Source organism: Diprion similis, chromosome 5 (assembly GCF_021155765.1).
Source record: "Diprion similis isolate iyDipSimi1 chromosome 5, iyDipSimi1.1, whole genome shotgun sequence".
In the NCBI taxonomy this organism is placed as follows: Eukaryota; Metazoa; Arthropoda; class Insecta; order Hymenoptera; family Diprionidae; genus Diprion; species Diprion similis.
The window spans coordinates 2,193,799-2,214,910 of NC_060109.1; the positions used below are offsets into that span (position 1 = coordinate 2,193,799).

The window sequence follows — 21,112 nt, forward strand, 5'->3', positions numbered from 1 at the left end:
GGCGAAATAATAAAGTGGCAACAGCTTTCAACGTTTCGTCAAGCTTAAAGTCAAATTCTAATTCATTCTTATCTTATTTGCAACGCAATATTCGCGATTATTTTGCGAAATTTTGGGAAGAATCTGGAATGAATATTTATCGTCAAATGGAACAGAGTCACGTTTCGTGCTGTGAGGCGATTTTTAAACTCAAGTTAAAAATCCTGAGACTTTGTATTACAAGAATATTTTTTTTTAAATTTGTTTAGACACTGTTCCAGCAGGTGTATAAATAAAAAAATAAATTGAAACAGTCTAATGTACATCAATTAATGCACCATTAATGAATTTGCTTGTCAATTTGTCAATCGTCCAGTTTAGATGGGTTTTAGTTTCCATGAGTTACGCTGAAACTCCTAAACCCGAAAAAAGGGAGAAAGTGTAACTTTATTCATGGTCATAATTGTTTATCGATAATCTCATGGCTCGACCAGAACTGGTTATTCTTATTAGTCGCCGTCCTCTAGCTGCACTCTCGATTCACTTTCGCATATCGGCAAGCAGCTTCTATACTCAGTCAGTAAGAATGACTGTTCGCGAGTGGTTCGCGGGCCAGGAGATCCTCTTGACAGGAGTGACAAGTGATATAGGAAACGCGGTGCTTGAAAAGCTGCTGAGATCTTGTCCGGGTGTCAAAACCATCCACGTGGTTCTAAGGTCGAAAAATCTTCGGACTAACAAGGACCGGATAAAAGATTTGCTCTCCTCACGCGGGTTGGTACATTATTATGTATTCCAAAATTCATGGACATGAGCTTTAAACACTTACAATTAATTCAGCGTAACTGACGAGCCAAAAAATGTTTTTTTTAAGAATTGTTTTTAATAAGTTTTAACTGTAAGTATTGAAGTATGCTTTGTTAGGCTTAATAAATTTTTTTGTTCCTTAATTGTCTTGGAATGAATCATACGTTTTTCCAAATTTCGATTTTAACTATAGTTTTTTTTTTTCAAAAAACTGCAAGAAAAACGGTCTTTTTCAATTTTTTCGAAAAATGACCGCCCTTTTGTTAATTTTTAAAATATCAAAAATTGTATGATTCATTCCGAGACAATTAACATGCTGAATCTAAGACTATTCGATTTTTTGGTTTTAGGTTAACCATTTCTGAGAAATCATCACAAGTACAGACTGATTTTCAACTACAATCTTCGTGTATAAAAAATGGTTCAAATCAATAAAAAAAAATCTTTTTTTCTTTATTAAGCCTAACAAAGCCTATATAAATACTTACAGTCAAAACTTATTAAAAAAAATCTTGAAAAAACCCTTTTTTAGTTTATCAGTTGAGTAGTAGACCCATTTATTATTTTATTTAATTTTAACCCCTTCATGGTCGTAAGTCCAGTTGCAATCCTTCAATTCCCCAGCATTCATCCCATCCTTCATTAACATTATCGACTCCTTTCGGCACAAATTATAGACCAGAAATCACATCGACGATGCACGCGGTAGAAAGTATTTCCTGAGAGCTCTACACAGCGTTCGACATAAAGTAAAACGATCGTTTCACCAGGAAATGATCTGCGGTTATCCACAATTCTCTCATAAACAATCTGAATGACAGCGCAAAATCTCTGTAAACTTATACAACGCGTTGTATCCCTGTCACGTTTTACATTTCCGGAATATATATATATATATATAAATATATCAGTGTATAAATTTTACATAAAATACGACAAGTTTTTATTGAGATTGTAATATTCCTAAACATACAGAGTGTACATATTTTCACAGGGATACAAATATGTCTTCTCAAATATTGGAAAATGTCCTCGTGACGTTAGAGAATTTTATCACCACATAACCTAAGTTTTTAATTTTAACGAAAGCAAGTCGTTATTCTTGGGGTTTGAAATTACTCATATTACATGAATTATTGAAACGTAATCAATAATACATTCAAACGCGAGAAAACAAAATGCCAACTGTCAACTGTCAGCCTGATTACATTAGTTTCATTTTTTTCCACCAGATGACGCGTTGCAAAGTGACAATCCCGATACTCGACATGCCCTGAAAAATGTCTAGTTCAGTGCAAAGGATCGCATTTCTCACTCCTTTCATATTCTTCGACAAAATTGAATCCTTATTCGCATTTTGGGTAAACAAAATTGTTCATCATTTTGGTGAGTTTTAGTGATCCGGCATTTTGCTTCCGGTAAGGGCGTGACGTCATAATTTTATCATTCCGAGATGCTTTGTGCATACTCCATGACAACTGCGGTAATGAAATTAAAGGGAATTAGGAAGAAAAGGGATAACAAAAGTTATAGAGATTCAGATCGATTATGTTTATTCATATATATATATACATATTATATATATATTTTTTTTTCGATTCTCAGAACGGAAATCCTAATTTTTTTACTACATATTTTTACCCATACGACGCTCGATATCAATAAACAGTGGCAACTCGATGACAAAAATTTCATGAAACAGACCTTAAATGTATCTATAAATTTTTTTACTCGTCATGCTTCTTACCTACTTGGAAACGGCAGTATCCATAACAAAATGCATGTAAAAATATACAAAAATTAGTTTTTGAATACTTAACAAATATTATTAACACAAAAATGCGTGGATGCATAAGTGCAAAAGTGTGAAGAATTGACTTTCGGTCATTTTGAAAGTACCTGACATAATGTCAATTTATCCACAAACTTCATGAAACTTCTTTGAAAAATGCGAAATAACAAAAAATATGAAAGTGGTGGATAGGAGTTTATACCATTTATAAATGTGATAAATAAAAATATATTTTAGTGCTGAGAGGGTGTATCCACCAAACATAAGGTCTTTAATTGTCATTTATTTTTTATTGCTTTTTGAGTACTTTTGTAGCAAATGCTGAGAAAAAAGAAATCTGTACCCCCTTTCACCGCCAAATTTATCTTTTTGGCGCGTACGTCCTCATACCGTGCGTCCATGAGGAAAGACGACGGTCAGAAAATGTCCCTAGGAGCCCACAGCTAACAGTGGGCTCCTAGGGACATTTTCTGACAGTCACGAGTGATATTGCGTGGGCTGCTCAATCAGGCCAATACGATTCGAACAACTTGACGCAAGCGCATAAGGTACTCACTTTCCTCATGGACACACGGTACACCATGAGACACGTGCTTTGAAATTCCGATACTCAGATTTCTCTATGACTTTAAAAAACAGGTTTGAAAGAGTGAAACAAGAATGTCCGGAAGCGATGTCACGACTTCAAATCTTCGAAGGAAACTTGATGTACGAAAATTTGGGCCTGACTGTGGAGCACGTGGCGCTCCTCCAGGGTTTGAACGTCGTGATCCACGCGGGTGGTCCGCATGACGAGCTTCTCGAGTTCTGCCGCAATTTGCCCGCCCTGAGATCGGCCGCCATTGCAATGAGCGTCTTCGGGAAGAAAGGTCGGATCACCGAGTCAGTCCTGGAGTCAAAACTCCCGGGAATCCCACTGGCCATGGTTCGATTGCCGGCCATCGGACCGGCGGTGAAGGAACCGATTCCTGGTTACACGAATGTCCTGAAGGGGGCGACGGCGCTCATGATCGGCGCTGGATACGCTCTTGGGAATCCCGATTCACCCGCAGCGATACTTCCGGTCGACATTGCCGCCAACGCCCTCATCGCCTCGGCATGGGACAAAGGGACGAGGTGAGAGTTATGGGGATTTATGGGGATGAGGATTGCTTGAAAGATGCAATTGAGGAAAGAATTTGATCGAATGCTTTTCCGAATGATCGATTGATCGGTTAGTCGCAAGAATCGAATAATTGAAAGGCCGATTTATCGATTTTGCTTTTGCACATTATGGTGTACAATCTTGATTTTCGTTTTTTAATATTTTTTCGCGATACACTGCGTACCAAATAATTGTCAAATATATGAAATAAGAGTAAAATTTTTTGACAAATCTATTGTCACTATCTACTTTTGCGGAATTATTCTCACCTTGCGAGAGAGAAACACTAATTTTTAATAGAAAAATCAATTTCTGAAACATATCCAAAACATATAAAAATCGTTGAAAAGGTGTTTCTTTACTCAAATAACTGCATTTTGAGTCGATATTTTCATTTTAAAATGAACGGGTTAATTATTAAAATGCCGATTAAACGATTCATAAATAAATAAAGATTCGCGACTCGAGAAGCTTATTTGGAGAACATCATTCGTCGGAGAATGTTATTGCACAAATGAACTTGCAATTTTTTATTTGAAATTCGTGCGATAAGTCGGCTGAATCGATCATCTTAGAATTTGAAGTGTTTTTTACATTGCAATCGATCGTAGGATCGAGCGATTAAACGCAGAAACAACAATTTCGTATGACATATTGATCGATGCGTGTAAAAAGGATTAATTGAACAAGAAAAAAAAAATAATCGGAAGAAATTCCTGATTATTCGATTATAATCGGTTAAACGATTAATTGATCAATTGGAAGAGCAATAAAACAAATCCTACGACTAATCGATTGATCACATTTTTTTAATACACACGGAGACAGGATATGAATATCTTTTTCATAAAAAAAAAATATATATATTATTTGGTTCAACAAAAAAGTAATCGAAACAATAATCTGGGTTATTGGATAAAATTTTTAGTAGCAGTATTAGTTAAACTCAATTCCTTTATTTGTGCATTCATTTCAGTTTTATAGAGCCGTGAATAGAAATATTTTTTCAAGTTTATAATCATCGAAGTGTAGGAAAATTTTTTTTCGATGGAACAAACTATTATTTTTTTTTTTTATTTTTTTTTTTTATTTTTTCTCTTCATTTTGTCGTCGCTCAAAGGTTTTCAATATTACGCAATGTTGTTTGCGACAAGAACGATGTCTGTTGCACAATCAAATGGTTCTGCATTTTCCTGTAGTATTTCACTTTCACGGTAATGGTAAGTTATAGATGTCTAAGTATAAATTAATAATTCTGACGAAGACGAATAATGGTAAAAAATTGTTTACGACTAGAATCTTGATTAGAACTAGAACGGTGGCATAATCTTGCATAACTGGACGACCTTGGATTCTTGTGAAATTGAAGGTAGTCTTAGGTAAAATAAGATTATGTGTGTCAGTTGGATTTGAAAAATAATTTACGAATCGTTCTAGCTAGATAAATATTTGTTTATTGGTGAAAATCAAATTAGAATTAGACTTATTATAAATCAGAAAGAAACAAAAAAACATAAATCGTGGAGTTTCAAAAAAGTATCAATAAGTTTGGAGCGATCGTAGAATGTTTGAAATTAACTTTCTTACATCGTGACTTTCACAGTAAAAATTTCCTAGTTTCGTAAGACCAAGAAAAAGGTCACGACTTCACTGACTTATCAGATTCAGATATGGTGAGAGAAAAAAAAAATGAAAGTACGATTCTAGATATTTTATATAATCGATAGCGAAATATATTGTAATAATTTTCTCCCGAAAATCACCTAAGGTATAGGAGGATATTGATGTTAAAAACGAGTAAATTACAGCCGACTGTTAGTTGTCTATCAGAAAATGTCCCTAGGAGCCCTCTGTTAGCTGTTTGTCAGAAAATGTCCCTAGGAGCCCACCGTTAGTTGTCTATCAGAAAATGTCCCTAGAAGCCCACCGTTAGTTCTCTATCAGAAAATGTCCCTAGGAGCCATCTGTTAGCTGCCTGTCAGAAAATGTCCCTAGGAGCCCACCATTAGTTGTCTATCAGAAAATATCCCTAGAAACTCACTATTAGCTGTCTATCAAAAAATCTCCCTAGAAGCCCACTGTTAGCTGTGTTAGCTGTGAATTCCTAGGGACATTTTCTGACAGTTTCGATTGGTATTGCGTTGGCTGCTCAATCAGGCGGTAACTGTTAACCAATAAAATTCGAACGTGTTGACGCACGCGCATAAAATGCGCACTTTCCTGATAGACACACGTTATAAAGTTATTTTCCTGACTGTTGCAATAACTCATTTCCGTTTTATTTACAAATAAGATTTTTGTTATTTGATAATTTGCAAATAAAAATACGTTCGTAATAATTCTCTTTCACTTTCTGTATATTTTTTTTTTTTGCAAATCAAACCTTGTTTAATTGAAACTGTAAAAAAAGATTACGCCACGTAGGAGACACTGTATATATATAGAAATCCAGAAGAAATCGAGCAATAAAAGACGGATCAACAAGCATGAAATGGCCCACATTTACCTGCTCGCATGGCAACGAAAGAATTTTAGAATAGTTATTCGTCCGGTCATGCAATCTGCAGATTCCGCAGCGTGAAATAAACAAGAAAAGAAAGTCAAAATAGCGGCGCCTAATTTACATATAAGGTATTCCATGCCAACTCGCCGATGATTTTTCCTCACTATTGTTAATTTCGATCGTAATTTTTTTATGATTGCCTTAATTCTAAATAGCACTCCTGAATTACGTCAGATCTTTTTCTCCAACCGTTCTGTTTTTATAAATTTAAAAATCTTATAACGGAAGGCAATGTTTGATTTTCTCGATAAAATTCTAAAAAATTCTTTAATCAAAAACGACCATTTCGACGACGATTTCTGGAAGTAAAAAGTATTTTTCTTCTACTCATTTCACCGAATTAAAGATTTTTCTTCTCGTAATTTTGTTCAATTTGTTATTTGTGTTGATAATTATTCATTTCTACGCACCAGGTGGGTGTGAAATTAACTTTTTACGGCAGCATTTAAAAAACGAGATTTTCGGGTTGCTACAGTTTAATTTTCAGGATACGATAATATGCATAATTTCACATCCAGTTAGTGCATAAAAAAAAATTCAAATTAGTTATATACGTGTGAAAAAAAAAATTTTTTTTCCGAATATGACGTGAAATAACCGTCGTTGATCGAAAAAGAATTTTTTAGAATGTTTTCGAGAAAATCAAATACATTTTGAAATTCCTATCTCGAGGTTTATAAATTCATAAAAATGAAACGGTTCAACAAAAAAATCTGAAATAATTTCGTAGTGCTATTCAGAGTTTGGAAGATTGTATGAAAAATTATCCACAAAACTAAAAATGGTCGATAAATAAATGAATAAATACTACATAACGGGTCGTCATGATTTGTGGAGTTGTTTTCTCGATGGCTGAACAGTGTTTTTTGGTGGCATAATCGGAAAGACCGAAAATAATTATACGCGTGCCGTTGCACTTTCACTTTCAGTATTTTTCGGCGTTTTAATAGCACTGAGTAAGAAAGTTTCTGCAGTTAATTAAATTATAATTGTTGAAATCATACGTACATGAGTGTTAATGGAAACGTATTAAAAAAATTTCATTACATTGGAATATCTGAACATACGACAATTATTATTAATAGTGTAAAATATATACGCAATAATTGTCGTATATTCATCTATTTCAATGTTATTAAATATTTTAAGTATACTTTCAATAATACTTATGCAAAAATCATAATTTATTATTTACGATTCAGCGCGTGAAAGTATGATAATTACTTGACTGTTTATTTCGAATTTATCGATGTTCAAAATTCGCGATGGAGAAGAGATATCAAGAAAAATGGCCATAGAAGTGCTCGCAGATTTTCGTTAGACATAAAAACAAGACAATTGTGATCACATTTGCATAAAAAAAGACAGTAAAATGTATCAAAAGTTGTTTAGAACAATCGTTCAAAATTTAAATACCTAAAAAAGTTTATACAGTTTTATTTTTTTAACCAAAATATTTGTCCTAAAAAAAAGTATGTTTCTTTGTTTTTTACGAACATATTTTAACTAATATCGTACCAAGTTTTCTTTTCTTCAATAGTCTTTGTAGAGATGACTTTATAAAAATCCCAGTATTTTGAAATACCAGTTTTATTTGCTCCAAGTTGATAATTTCAGTTCTAACTCTTCTTTTTATTCGCTCTAGAAGCCACGAGCAAATGGTGACTTTCTACAACCCTCCAGCCCTCGGTTGCACCTGGGAAAAGCTGATCGAGAACGGTTACAGGGCGAGCAAGCAGTTCCCTTTTCCGTCCTTCGGTATTCGAGGGATGACGTCAAAACCGCGGGTGCATTTCCTCGTCGTCCTCCTCCTCGAATGGCTCCCCTCGTTCCTCTGCGACTCGTTTTTGTTTGCAATCGGCGGTAAACCGAGGTAAGAAATTGAAAACTGTGCAATGAAATCGAGGTCAACTTGGCTAGTGAATAAAAAAAAACAAAATAATTTTTTTTTTTTTAACTATGTATATTTTTTGTTTCCAAATTGTCTGGTGTGTCGAAATTTAGTTATTTCACTACTCGTTTTGTAAATTTATAAATAAAATTCAATTGAACACCGGCAACAACAACATATAACTGTTAGACGCGCTGTTGCCAGATTTATTTTATGCGGAAAAATACTTCGAGTCAAAAGATATTTGTCTATTATTGTTAGTGAATAAATGATTCAATCAATCCGATTAGAAGTGATCTTAGGTAACATCAAAATTCAAGTTATTTATTTATATGTTCATGATTTTTTATTTCAGTAAGAAAAAAAAAGAAAACAATATAGATTATTACCTTAATTTGATAAATACTATATTTACAACTATCTCGTTGTAAAATGGATACACGTGAAATATTTTCGACTAGTAAACCTCCATAAAAGTGGGATTTATAAGCTCTGCAGAAGTACACTCATACAAACAACACAAGCCGCGGTTCATTCATTCAGATTCCTAATTAGAAAAACATAATAATGATTCGATAATTTATCGCGTCAAGGAAAGTCAACGAAATATGCTAAGGAATAAATAATAAATTACCTGAACAAAACTACACAGATCAGAGTTTTTAGAGCAACAACGTAACTGCAGTGTGAGAGCTTTTGAGAAATGTAGATGCATAATCGCAATTTGATATGACAGTGTCCTAATTGCAGCTGCGCACATTTCAACGTTTTAAATCAAATTGTTAAAACGAGCACGCGATTCTGCGCTGCTGTATTAAACGCGTCGTAACATCCAGAATGAGTTGAAATGCAAGATACAATGCAAAAGGCATCCATCAAATTCCAATTTGAATTGCGATGCTCTTACTGTACTAATTACGAATTTCACGGTGTAATTTGTTGCAATATGTGTTACTTGCCACTCAATGGTGGAGGATATAACCGTCCTGTTTTGTTTATCGCAATATGAGCATACAAAGTGGAATTATTCGATGCAACGCTCGTCTACTAAAAATAAAACCTTAATGCCGAAATAATTTTATGGTCATTCCTCGAATTGAGTGTACACGTGATTCGAGATTCGCATGATGAGTTCAAAACGGAATACCGCATCGTTAAGTTGGTTCAACAGTTAAAAATTTATGGCGAATTGTTCGCTTTAACGCGATGTAGTAGTCCTACCCTTACCGACCGAGCAAACTCATCCGTTTTCTTTCTATATTAAATAAACAAAGGAACGGAATGGGTTGAAGTTTCAACGGTGCATAGCTCTTTTGTAGCGGAATCGAGGAGGGTTATTCGTATCTCAAGAATCGTCAAAAAAATGTGTAATTTTTTGACACGTGTAGCTAGTCTCACATTTGCCGCATTTCAGGGACAAGAGGTGCATATTTTACGGACTATTCGCAAGAGCGAAAAGACTGAGGAGTAAAATGAACCATCGTGAGATTGTTTTCATGCAATATTGAGGCCGCTAGATGAAAACTAGTAATTACAATAATTTCGTGAATGAAAGATGCTCTCGCGATCAGCTGGGCCCATGGCCGAGCGGTCCAACCAAGGAACATTCCGAACAAGGAACGCTCTGCCGTACCGGCCGAGCGCCCAGCTGATCGCTAGAACATCTTGATGAGTTGAGGATGAGTTTGCTCGGTCGGTAAAGGTAGGATGGCTCCATGGCGTAAACGAGGGCTAATATAGCCCGAACATAAATAAATCTTAGGGTTAAATAGTGAATAAATCAAGAACAAAATATAGAATGGAAAAGCACTAGAACTAGAATGATATCAGCAGTGAGAAATAATGATTTTATCTGCGTGATAGTCATGCTGGGTACATAAAAGAGAGAGAGAGAGAGAGGAAAAATGTGTTGACTTTTGTATAGTAGAGTGAATTCCTAACGACTACATGGTCCATCGTCTGCTGAAGTTGAATGCGCACGCGCTACAATCCGAGAACAGCTGTTTGCCAGGGTGACCAACCGTTATGAATCTAACCTCAAAAATGTGAACAGTCGTCACTGTCCAAACACCGACAACAGTAAAAATTTTTTAGGTTATATACATCACGGCGAACTGTCGTCTGAATTTAGTGAGTGTTTTTGTAATATTAGTCAGCAATAAAGTTTGAAGTGAGTCGAAATTTCCCGGATTGTAGTTTCGACTTATCAATTATAGGGTCGATATATCGAATCGAGGATAGAACTGATCAGTGTCTTCTGGTGTTCCAATTTCTTTCTACTTCTTCCCGAAAATCTCGTATAAGATGATAAAAAAAAAAGTGAAACTGCATAAAATACAGCAATAGATTCACTTACAACGATTCTTCTGCGAATAAATTATAGTTCAATAGACTACGATTGATATTGTAATATTACACGCTGACGCATTACGATGTCGGCTATTTTATTATTCCTTCATTCCACGATGGCATCATCACCTACAAAGAAAAACCATCCAAAGAGTTTATTATGCGCTAATGGTCCGTAGAGAATGGCGGCGCAATGTACTGGAAGTAAAAGTTGTTCGGAACTACGATGAAAAGACCCACGATAGGTATAGCTATAGAATATCATAAGTTGAACCAGCAACGCTACTTGACACTGCACCGTGTGGATTAGGATGACCAGATGGATTGAGAGGTTAGGTTACTCTAGATGCCGAAAAATAGGCTGCCTTGTGATTTATTTTTCCGGGAAAATATAAAATCAATCTAGTTCGCAAGGTTAGAAGTTTGTTATATATTTAATTGACTGTAAAACATAATTTTTATAGAATAATTTACTTAAGAATGGCGCCTGTGCAGCGTTTCTCCGATTACCTTTCTATTTTGCAAGGGTTCACGGCTGTACCAACAACTTCTGTAAATTTTTAATTATGATGGGTCACTAATTTTTTTTTCATTGTACATAATAACAGCTAGAGAAGTGCGTAGGGTTTTTTTTATACATTAATTTTTGGCCGAATGGCACACTTCCAAAGTCAAACTTGCAAAATTAGCAGAAAAATCGCTGGAAAATTATTAATAACAAATAAACGGTGCCATATAAAAAAAAAATTCCTACACACTTCTTTGGACAGTACATTTTTCAAGATCCGGTTAAAATTTAAAGTGAATCGGTTGAAAATTGCTCGAGTTATCGGTACGGCCAAATTGAAATATGCAGGTTTCAGATGAAAACGTTTCAAGTTTTACGTACTCTAGTCCCCTATCTGGCGGTCTTATGCTATACTTTGAAAAACATTCATCATATTCAAAACGGATATGGTTTTTGAGGTAATAAGGGACCATTTAAAAGAATTTTTAAAAAATCGATTTTCAGTACCCGCAAGTCATAATAAAATCTAGATTTTTGCTTTCTTTCTTTTTATCGAAATAAAAAACATGAACATGTAAATTAATGACTTAAATTTAGATACTACCTAAGATCACTTCTAATCGGATTGATTTAATTATTTATTTACTAACAATAATAGACAAATATTTTTTGACTCAAGTATTTTTCTGCATAAAATAAATCTGGCAACAGCGCGTCTAACAGTTGTATATTGTTGTTGCCAGTGTTCAGTTGAATTTCATTTATAAATTTACAAAACGAGTAATGAAATAACTAAATTTCGACACACCAGACAATTTGATAAGAAAAAATATTGTAAAATGGAATAGAGGTTTTTCATCCAACGTTGCCACACTTTCACGAGTCAGATATGTTATTCATGTTTAAGTATACTTGATTGATATTTTCGTGAATTTTCGATCATTTAGATTACTATGTTTAAAAAACTACACGTCAGAACACGTTTTGTTATAATTTTTGTGTAATTTACGAGAGTTAATTAATAAAAATTACAGTGTTTTTTTTTGTATTTTTAGCTGCAGTTATGATTGAATTGTATCAAAAATTTGCGTTTTAACAAGATTCCCTATCAACTACATGTTTGATAAATAATTACACAAAAACTGCACTTCAGATCATTCTCAAAAAATTATTTTATACTCACTTATTATTGATTCAAAACATAAGAAACATTCAGCCTTTTATCTCTAAAAGACCGATCAACTTTAAGAGCTTTGCCATTAATTTGGAACGTGCAAATGTTACGCTACTTTAGAATCCTCTATCAAACGGTTTTGAAAGCAATTTTCAAACTTGAATGCCTCATTCAATGAGCGTGCAGAATTACTCGTATTAAGTAAATACGTATAGAACTTACACCACATGGTACCGTTTATTTGATATCCAATTCACGTCGTCGTTAAGTCTCGACTGGAGTTCAAGTCTTCTTCTTCTCGACGTGTTTCAAATTGTAAAAAAATCCTCAATTTATTTGCTGCGCAAATATCTTGTGCAGCATTTCTTTTTTTTTTACTCTTTACACTTTCTTTGGGTCAATAAAACGAAATTCATTCAAGAATACAGCCTTGAATCTGCAGTGCTGTAAAAAAAAAAAAAAAAAAAAAACTAATTTCGAAGACTCCGAACTTTTACCGCAATTGCGCAATCATTTTATTTTGAAAATAGATTCAAAATATCAGAATACTTTGAGCGGTACAAGGAAATGTGAGAATTCGAAATTAGTGATTTATATTAACGAGAAAAATACGACTAACGCAAGAAATTGAATAAAAATTTATCCAGATCTAGGTTAGAATGTCACAAACAATTTTAATGAACGCAGTGATTGAATTTTATCTGAAAATGTGAATTTTAAAAGAGATCTTGAGCTCCCCCTTAAAAAGATCTAACGCACAGGTTTTTCTTTGTTCTCCGGAAATGCATTTTCAATCTTTGCAAGAGCGTGGAAATTTTTTTTCATACTTCACTACCGTTTGATTCATGCCTTCGCCCTATTAAATACTGAATATTTATATCTGTAGGCAAGAATTTCAAATTCAGACATAATCCCAAAAGCTTTATACCACCATTTGCACACAGCTGTAATGACGAAGTTCCAAGAATATGTTTCTCCTGATTTTCCATACACATTCACGTTTCCCCCTCTGCAGATCCATTACCATTCGCCTGTTATTCAGAGCAGCATGAAACACGTTTACATTGACCTGATAATTACAAACACTGATAATAATCTCATCGGTAAAAGGTCAAGGTCTGATGCAACTGTCACCAAAACCAACTACCGTATGCATACAATAACTTATTAAGGGGTAATCTGGTCTAGAAATTTGAAAAAATCCATTTTTTCTCCACATTTCCAAAGTTTAGGCCTTCAAGAATAAGCTTCTAAAATGATTTTTGGAAATTCAAAATTATTTTCGGAGTTATAGTTATTTTTGTGAACGAATTTTTGAACGCGTTTTTCTCGAAACTACTTTCTTCGATACGGTTGTCATGATATCTCAAGTTCTGATGGACCGATTTACTTGAATTTTTTTGGAAATGTTCTCTGTATATCACTCTATGGTCGGAACCACAGATGAAAAAAAAAAAAATTTGTTACTGTTTTTAAAAAATTTGGAAAAGTCAAAAACCAGGGGCACAAAAAATAATTTTTTTTCAAATCGTCGGCATTTTGTGAAAGTTTTTTTCTTTTCTCTTTCCATGCTCCGGACTATTTAGACTTCTTTATTAATGAAGAATTTCTTTGGATTTTTTGATACGAAACACTACAAGAGTCAAAAACATATCAACCAAGAGGCCCCTTTTTTTGTAGTCTTGAAGCATGAATAACGGTTTTGTAAAAAAATTGATGGTAAATTCTTTTTTAAATTTTCTTCCTTATCCCACTTAGAAAAATGTCTAAAAATTAGGCCTCTAGACCAGAATACCAGAATACTTCTTTATTCTATTTTGCTATGAATATGTTGGTTTGATAAAGTTCACGGTGTCAGAATTTAATTTGGTTAATGACTCTTAATTTGGAGTCTCTGCTTCTTATTAATTATTCCAACCTTAAACAACAATCTTAATCTTAAGCCCGATTAATTTTCAACTAAAACACGATTGAACAATCGACTCGTTCTAAACTATGTCTAAATATTTTTCAGAATGGTTAGAGAATATCAGTACGTACGTTCAGTGCTGGAGACAATGGAGCCAGTCCTGTCAAAGTCTTGGACTTGCGATCATAGAGCCATCAAAGCTCTCAAGGATCGAATGACAGCGACAGATCAAGAGGATTTTTACGTCCAGACAGAAATCGATCTGGAATCGTACGTCTTGTGCTCAGGCGCGATGGCGAAGAAGCTCTGCATGAACGAGGCTAACCTGAGATTGATAAGAAATTTCAAGATAATCGCGATGCTGGGATTCCTTGCAGTGTTCTATTTCCTACTGTTCCTCTGACAATAATTTGTCAATGTTGATGCCACGGTCAGATGAAAGCTTCAATTCAAAGCCAGTGGCTGCATGACGTCACTTGAAACAGTCTTTGGCTCGTTTTTGAAAAAAGTTTTCCCGAATTGCAAGTATCTTTCCACGTGATAGGTGATTGAAAAAATTGGTGAATGCTGGGATGTTATAAATCTTAATGGGGTATTCTGGTCCAGAGGCCTAAATTTTATACATTTTTCTAAGTGGGATAAAAAAGGAAGAAAAAAAATTTTACCATCAATTTTTCTACAAGACCTTTATTCATGTTTCAAGAATACAAAAAAAATTCACCGAAAAAAAAAGGCGTATCCTGGTTGACATGTTTTTGACGCTTGTCAAAATTTTACAAAATGCCGAAGATTTGGAAAAAAAATTTCTTGTGCCCCTGTTTATTGACCTTTTCGAATTATTTAAAAATAGTAAAAAAAAATTTTTTCTTTTAATCTGTACTTTCAACCATAGAGTGATATACAAAGGACATTTCCACCAAATTTCAAGTAAATCGGTCCATCAAAACTTGAGATATCATGTCAACCGTATCAAAGGCCTAAACTTTGGAAATATGAAGGAAAATAAATTGATTCTTTCACATTTCTAGACCAGAATATCCCCTTAATTCGATTGTGATTCGTTTCATTCAAAACCAAGGAAATCGATTTTCGTTTACCTATTTTTTTAGCAGAATAAATTAATCCGAAGTATGATTATTGACTATGAAAACTTTAAAACAGTTTGATGTACGATCGCAGTTAAAGATACAACGATGAGATTAGAGGAAACATTTGCTTGTGAAAGGCACCTTCTTGTATCTCGGTTATAAACTCGCCTAATAGCACACTAAGCTGAAAGAATGATCTACGGACAACGCTACGCAACGTTGAACTTTCTCTAGTTCTTTGCATTCAGCGGAAGAATTTTCCCCCACTGGAGTTGCATCTCGGTGTTGTAATTGTGACTGACTTTTGTTTCGCAGTGAAAATGTTAATTTTCCCACGAAATTTTTGCAGAATTGCAATACAATACTAAAAAAATCAGCCCAAATTACAGTAAGTTTCACTTTCATACCGTTTTTTAAATATCGTCGACTTTAGTGAAAGTGCATTTTCAATTTCAGAAGATTTTCGTATTACGTAATAAGTGTTACATCGTTTCCTCTAACGAGTATATTAATCGGATAATTGGCTGGAATCAAAATTCTGTAATTATAAATTGTATAAGTTTGTATATTAATGCGTGTATTGTAGGTATATATTCGGATTTTTGTGACTCGTTTTACTGAATAAAGGATTTGTATTATGATTATAAGGCACTTTGGTGAGCGGGAATAACTCGGTCGATAACGTCGAAAATACTGCATGAGACGATTTGATTCGGCCAGTGGGTAGAGTAACAAATTACATTTAACCCTCTTCAGAATCCCTCCATTAAACATTTTTTCCATAATCTTAAATCAAACATGGTCGACTGGCTTGGCTTGCTGACTTGGTTGCTTCTTTTTTACCGGCAAGCTCGATTGCTGGCTGATATGTATAAGAAAAATCTCGGGATAACTGTCGCTGCTTCGAATATAAAGGTCTCGTTCTACGACTTAGCTATGCGATTCGAACTTCGTTCATGACTGCGTTCAATATCTTCTCTATACGTGTAGAAAGCGCCATTAATGAGTAACAAATTGTTGTTTGCATCACGACTGGTTCGATCGATAACTTTTTTCGTGAAAGTGATCTGCATGATTTGAATTTTTTTAATAATCTCACGATATTGTGGAGATTTCTTTAAGGGGTTTACCTAACAAACGAAAAATGCATTTTTTCAAGAATTTTTCTCTTCTTTTATTATCCTCCTTTTTAAAACACTACTTCATCTAGAAATCGTTTGAAACGAGGAAAAGAAAAATAAAAATTATTGGTACGTTGAAATGGATAAAAAAAAAAAGTACAACGAGAAACTTCGTTTCCGAATACTTTCTTATAAAAGACATCCATAATTCAAGGTAATGTTTTTTCCCAAAAATAGTTCTGAAACAAAGTTTTAATAAGAATGAATTTTTCTTTAAACTAATTTTGGCTTCGTTTTTTGCCGTTCAATAGGATTTACCACCTATTTGTCAACTTATCCGTACGAATTATCAATGGTTCACAATAAGGCTTTTGATTTTTTTGTATACGTATGATACATAAGTATTTCAAGTTTTTTGCGAATTTGTTTTTCTTTCTCTATTTGCAACCGAACGCCATGAGATAATTATTGGAAAATTTTTCATTTTAATAGCAATATTTGTATTTCACCAGCTAAAAATGTTTTTTTTTTCAGTTCATTCGTTTTTGTTTTCACTGGACTTTGTTTGTACCAACATTTCAGACTTTCGATAATGTAACTTAAAGGCTGTACAAATATTAACCAGATAATTTGGTACGAATTCTTTCCTTCGCAGACGTTGAATAAAAAAAATTTTCATATCCGATCGTCCGTATGAAGCCAAACGTTCTTTAAACTCGAGAATCAATCGGGTTATTAGCTAGAGAATCAAGCATGTACCAAAATAAACGCACAAATTCATTAATATAATAGATAACATAAGTATACCGAGATAAAACAATGAAACTCTGTAGATTCAGCATCCGAATGCGCATGCGCAAGCTTTCTAAGCAGGCTGGCCACCTTAACCTTCACTCGTCCAACGCTGCTTACGGAGGTTATGTTATACACGTTGCAAAGTTTTTCAAGTTGAGCAGAACTCAAGTGTTTGATGTGTGGCAATCTTTAATTGTTAAAGTTGTTATCCCCCAACTGTGGACCTTACTCGAGAACGCTCCGAAACTTGGTAAAAAAATAACTTGAGTAGTAATACTTATTTATTTTCAATCTGAGATCAATTGATCATCTGCGTGTTCAAAATTCACTACTTTTGCTCAACTTATACATGAGAGTAATGTACCATGCTTCTGAACGGGACACAAAATCGCTTTGAACTCATAAACCACATTCGAGAAAAAATCGAAAAGCACAAGCCATCCGAGAGACTTGGCGTCATGAGCGCGTGGCAACGTCGCATTTCGCGATAGGCGGGTTTAAAATCGAGTCGACATGATTGCTTGGTTATAGGTCTACTGATCGGGAGTCAAATTCGTAAGTAAACATAATGTCTTTCTCTTTCACTCGCCGAGCAGTGTTGCCAAGTCTAAAGTACTACGAGAGTGAAACGTATGTCGAACGCAGGAATTATAATATTAATTCTTGTTCGAACGTTATGACTAGTGCAGTTGGGAGATAACTACCTTAATCAACCTGTTACGAGTTATCATGACAACATAATTTCAATTCGCCACTTGCCGTGAGAGAGTTTCACGTTTTATTCACCGTTTCGAGTAAGTTGGCTCCCCTGTCTTGCAGACGAACAGATTTCAGTGATATGCTACTGACGACCAATAGAGTCCAATCATCTTGCGCATGCGCAGTCGGTCCCTCAGTCTACTGAGTTTTGTCGTATTCTCTCGGTATATGGTAGTTTTAGTTTGAGGCCGAACTTGTACCATCACGCGTACGAAATCTCTCGAGAACACAAACTGAAATATAACAAGTTTGTGGAAAAGATTTATCCAAACACACGCCGAATATTATTACGTTGCCGGAACTTTGAACCGAATTTATAACGCGTTTCTGGTGTCTAATGAGGCGTGCAAAATTCAACAAGACTTCCGAATCTTGACATAATTTGAGTCGCGGAAGAAATTCACAAAGTCATTGAGTCAGCATTCAAGGGAGAAAAAAGGCGTGAGTTTTTCATTCAGCCTTTTTCTCTCAGCAAAGGTGAATAAACACTGGAGTCAGTTTCCAAAATTATGAATCAGGTGTGTCTGTAATCTGAGATTCAATTGTGGGGCAAAAAAAAAAAAAAAAAAAAAAAACGTAACACCGTAAGTTCCTATGCTAGTAACATTTTGAAAACCATGTTCACGTGTATTGAATACATGGATATAACCTCGTATATAACTATTAACTATATCTAGGTGTAACCTAAGTATGCAAGCTGTGAAACTCAAACGGAAGTAAGTAGAGAAATCTCCGTGGATCATATCACTTGTTGAAATATAGGTCTCAACGTCTGCTACAATATTGTCTTGGAAGGTCAACAAAGAGTTAAGTTGGTCCTCCGGTATATCGTGAAAGTTTAACAACTCCTTTGGGAGTAACTCAACGCCTGGTGCACCGTTCTTCTTGAAAAGCGAATTATATCTACGACGCGAACAAACTGTTCGAGTTATCGTAACTTGATAAATACTACGATGGAAAGCTGAGAGTCAGCGGCGCGTCCCAAGGATTATATATATCCGTGTTACGTGAAGAGGTCATGCGGGTCGAGTTCTGAACCATCTCTTTCTCCATTCTTCACGTTTCTCTTGATGCAAAATAAGGACGTTGGTTGACCAAAAATCGATACCTTTTCTAATTTCACTAGGACGCTGTGGTGTTTTGAGCACTTACAAGATCCGTCCAGGTATTCGTGAGGGATAAAAATCACTTTGGAAGTGCGAACCAGAAAACACTGGAATTGTTATGAAAAGTTTAGGTATTGTTGTTTCATTTCAAATCACTGTAACATTATTTGAAATATATTAACTACATACTGTTTTCTGTTTTTTTACTGTAACATTGGCTTATCGTCTGAACACCGTGGAATATTGAATTTGACTAATATTTGAATCTTCACTGATATTTGTTTTAATCAACATAAAGCAATATTGAAATTATTATCAGAAGAAAAGAAACAACTGTTTCATTGACTTTGTAGTGTTTAGTCTTGTGGATAAAATCAGTTATTTTGGAGTACAATCGAACGAATCTGCTAGATTTCTAAAAATTTTAAAACGATTTCAAATGAAGCATCAATGTCTAAGCTTTCGTTTATATGCTTCCAGAATTTTCAATGTTCGTATTTTTAAACAAATTTTCATAACTTACAAGCATAATAATTGGAAAATGCTGAATATATGACTATCTAGTAATAAAATTAATAAAAGAGATCAATTTTGGTTAAAGGATCCTTCCAAGGTAACATTTAAATTACACTAAATGCAACATTTTGAAATCCCAATAAAAAATTAACTAAATTTCCCGTAACTTCTTTTATCTGCGATTATACGAGTACATTTCATTATTCATTAGATACCTTTTTTATACGCTGTCAAACTTTATTATAAATGACCCACAATTATTGTGACACGTGATGAAATTTTACTCAATCGCTCGTCACTTTTACTCAATTACAACAAGTATCAAGAAATGATGTTTCAATTGGATAAATTTAAATTTCAAATTAAAAAATGAAATCAAGTTAGATTACACCTCACAAAAGTCATGGCTTATCTTATGTCATAATCATAAGATCAGAGGCTCAAGCGTTCCTTAACCGTATGTACCATCCGAATGACAATTCTTATTCCAAAATCCCTAGAACTCCTCTCGGAGTCTCGAAGAAAGCTCGGAGTAAACGATCAGCTTAGGCTAACAGGGCTTAACTTTTGAATTAGTTGTAGAGACCTCTGGGTCCCTTCTTTCCACTGCAGCTTACCGCTTATCTTACCCAGAAACATCTTAGAACCAAAGTTACGATACAACTACGACCATTCAGGTCCAGCTATACGAATTTACGAATTCCCGCGGTCTTTGGTGACCATCGGAATCCCAATACCCATACATGGGCGAGGGAAAAACATCGCTGGTCTTAGCCGGTAAATTTATTATTTCGTTCTCTTCCCCGCAGATTCAGTGCCGATTCGTGTTTCCCGCGGTGTCGTTTCGAATTATCAGCTTAGCCCCTGAAGAACGATTTCAGGTTCAGCTTACCTATCGAATTCGATTCGATTCGATTCGATGCCGCTAAGATTCAGGAGTGATTTCGAAGAAACTCGAGACAAGAATAGTATAGGGTATGTAGTGTGAGCATACATGGTGTGCCTCGAACTCCTACGAAACGCCCTTTCTTCGAGGTTAAAGCCTTTGAGTGAGATGTGTACCAACTGTCTAAAGAAATCCCTATATTGTTAGGGAATTATTTTTCTGGCGAACGCTACCCTGCTCGGTAATGCCATCGTGTATAGTCGTGGTGTGAGTTATTTAAAGTCCGCTCATTTTTTCCCCACGCAGATTCAACGTCACAACAATTAATCACCACCGATCTAGGGTATTTTGGCGCCGTTGGTACACATCTTACTTAAGTCCAGTCTAGCCCGAGAGAGAAACTTTTTTGGAGAAAGAAACTGCACTTCTAGGCACATCATGTATACTCACACCACGACAGGGTGTGACGATATATCTATTCATAATGTATATCGATTTCAAAAGTGTGAAAACAAAACCTGTGAAGTGCCATAAAAGTAAATCCTGATCAGGTAACAAATTAAAATGTAAAATCACAGACGGTCGAAGGTGAAAGTTCGATTTCAAAAGTGTAAAACCAAAACCTGTGAAGTGCCATAAAAGTAAATCCTGATCAGGTAACAAATTACAATTTAAAATACGATGACACTTAAAACAATAAATATTATAAAAAATTGTACTTCCTT

General features: G+C 34.8%; 1 protein-coding gene across 1 annotated transcript; it reads left to right on the forward strand.

The window, feature by feature from the left end:
- The first annotated feature begins 565 nt into the window (after positions 1–565).
- On the forward strand, positions 566–14,629 carry LOC124406376 (putative fatty acyl-CoA reductase CG5065). Its single transcript, XM_046881774.1, has 4 exons — positions 566–753; positions 3,218–3,694; positions 7,931–8,158; positions 14,222–14,629. The coding sequence occupies exons 1-4, from the start codon at positions 566–568 to the stop codon at positions 14,517–14,519; spliced, it is 1,191 nt and encodes a 396-aa protein (XP_046737730.1). The 3' UTR covers positions 14,520–14,629.
- The last annotated feature ends 6,483 nt before the right edge of the window (positions 14,630–21,112 follow it).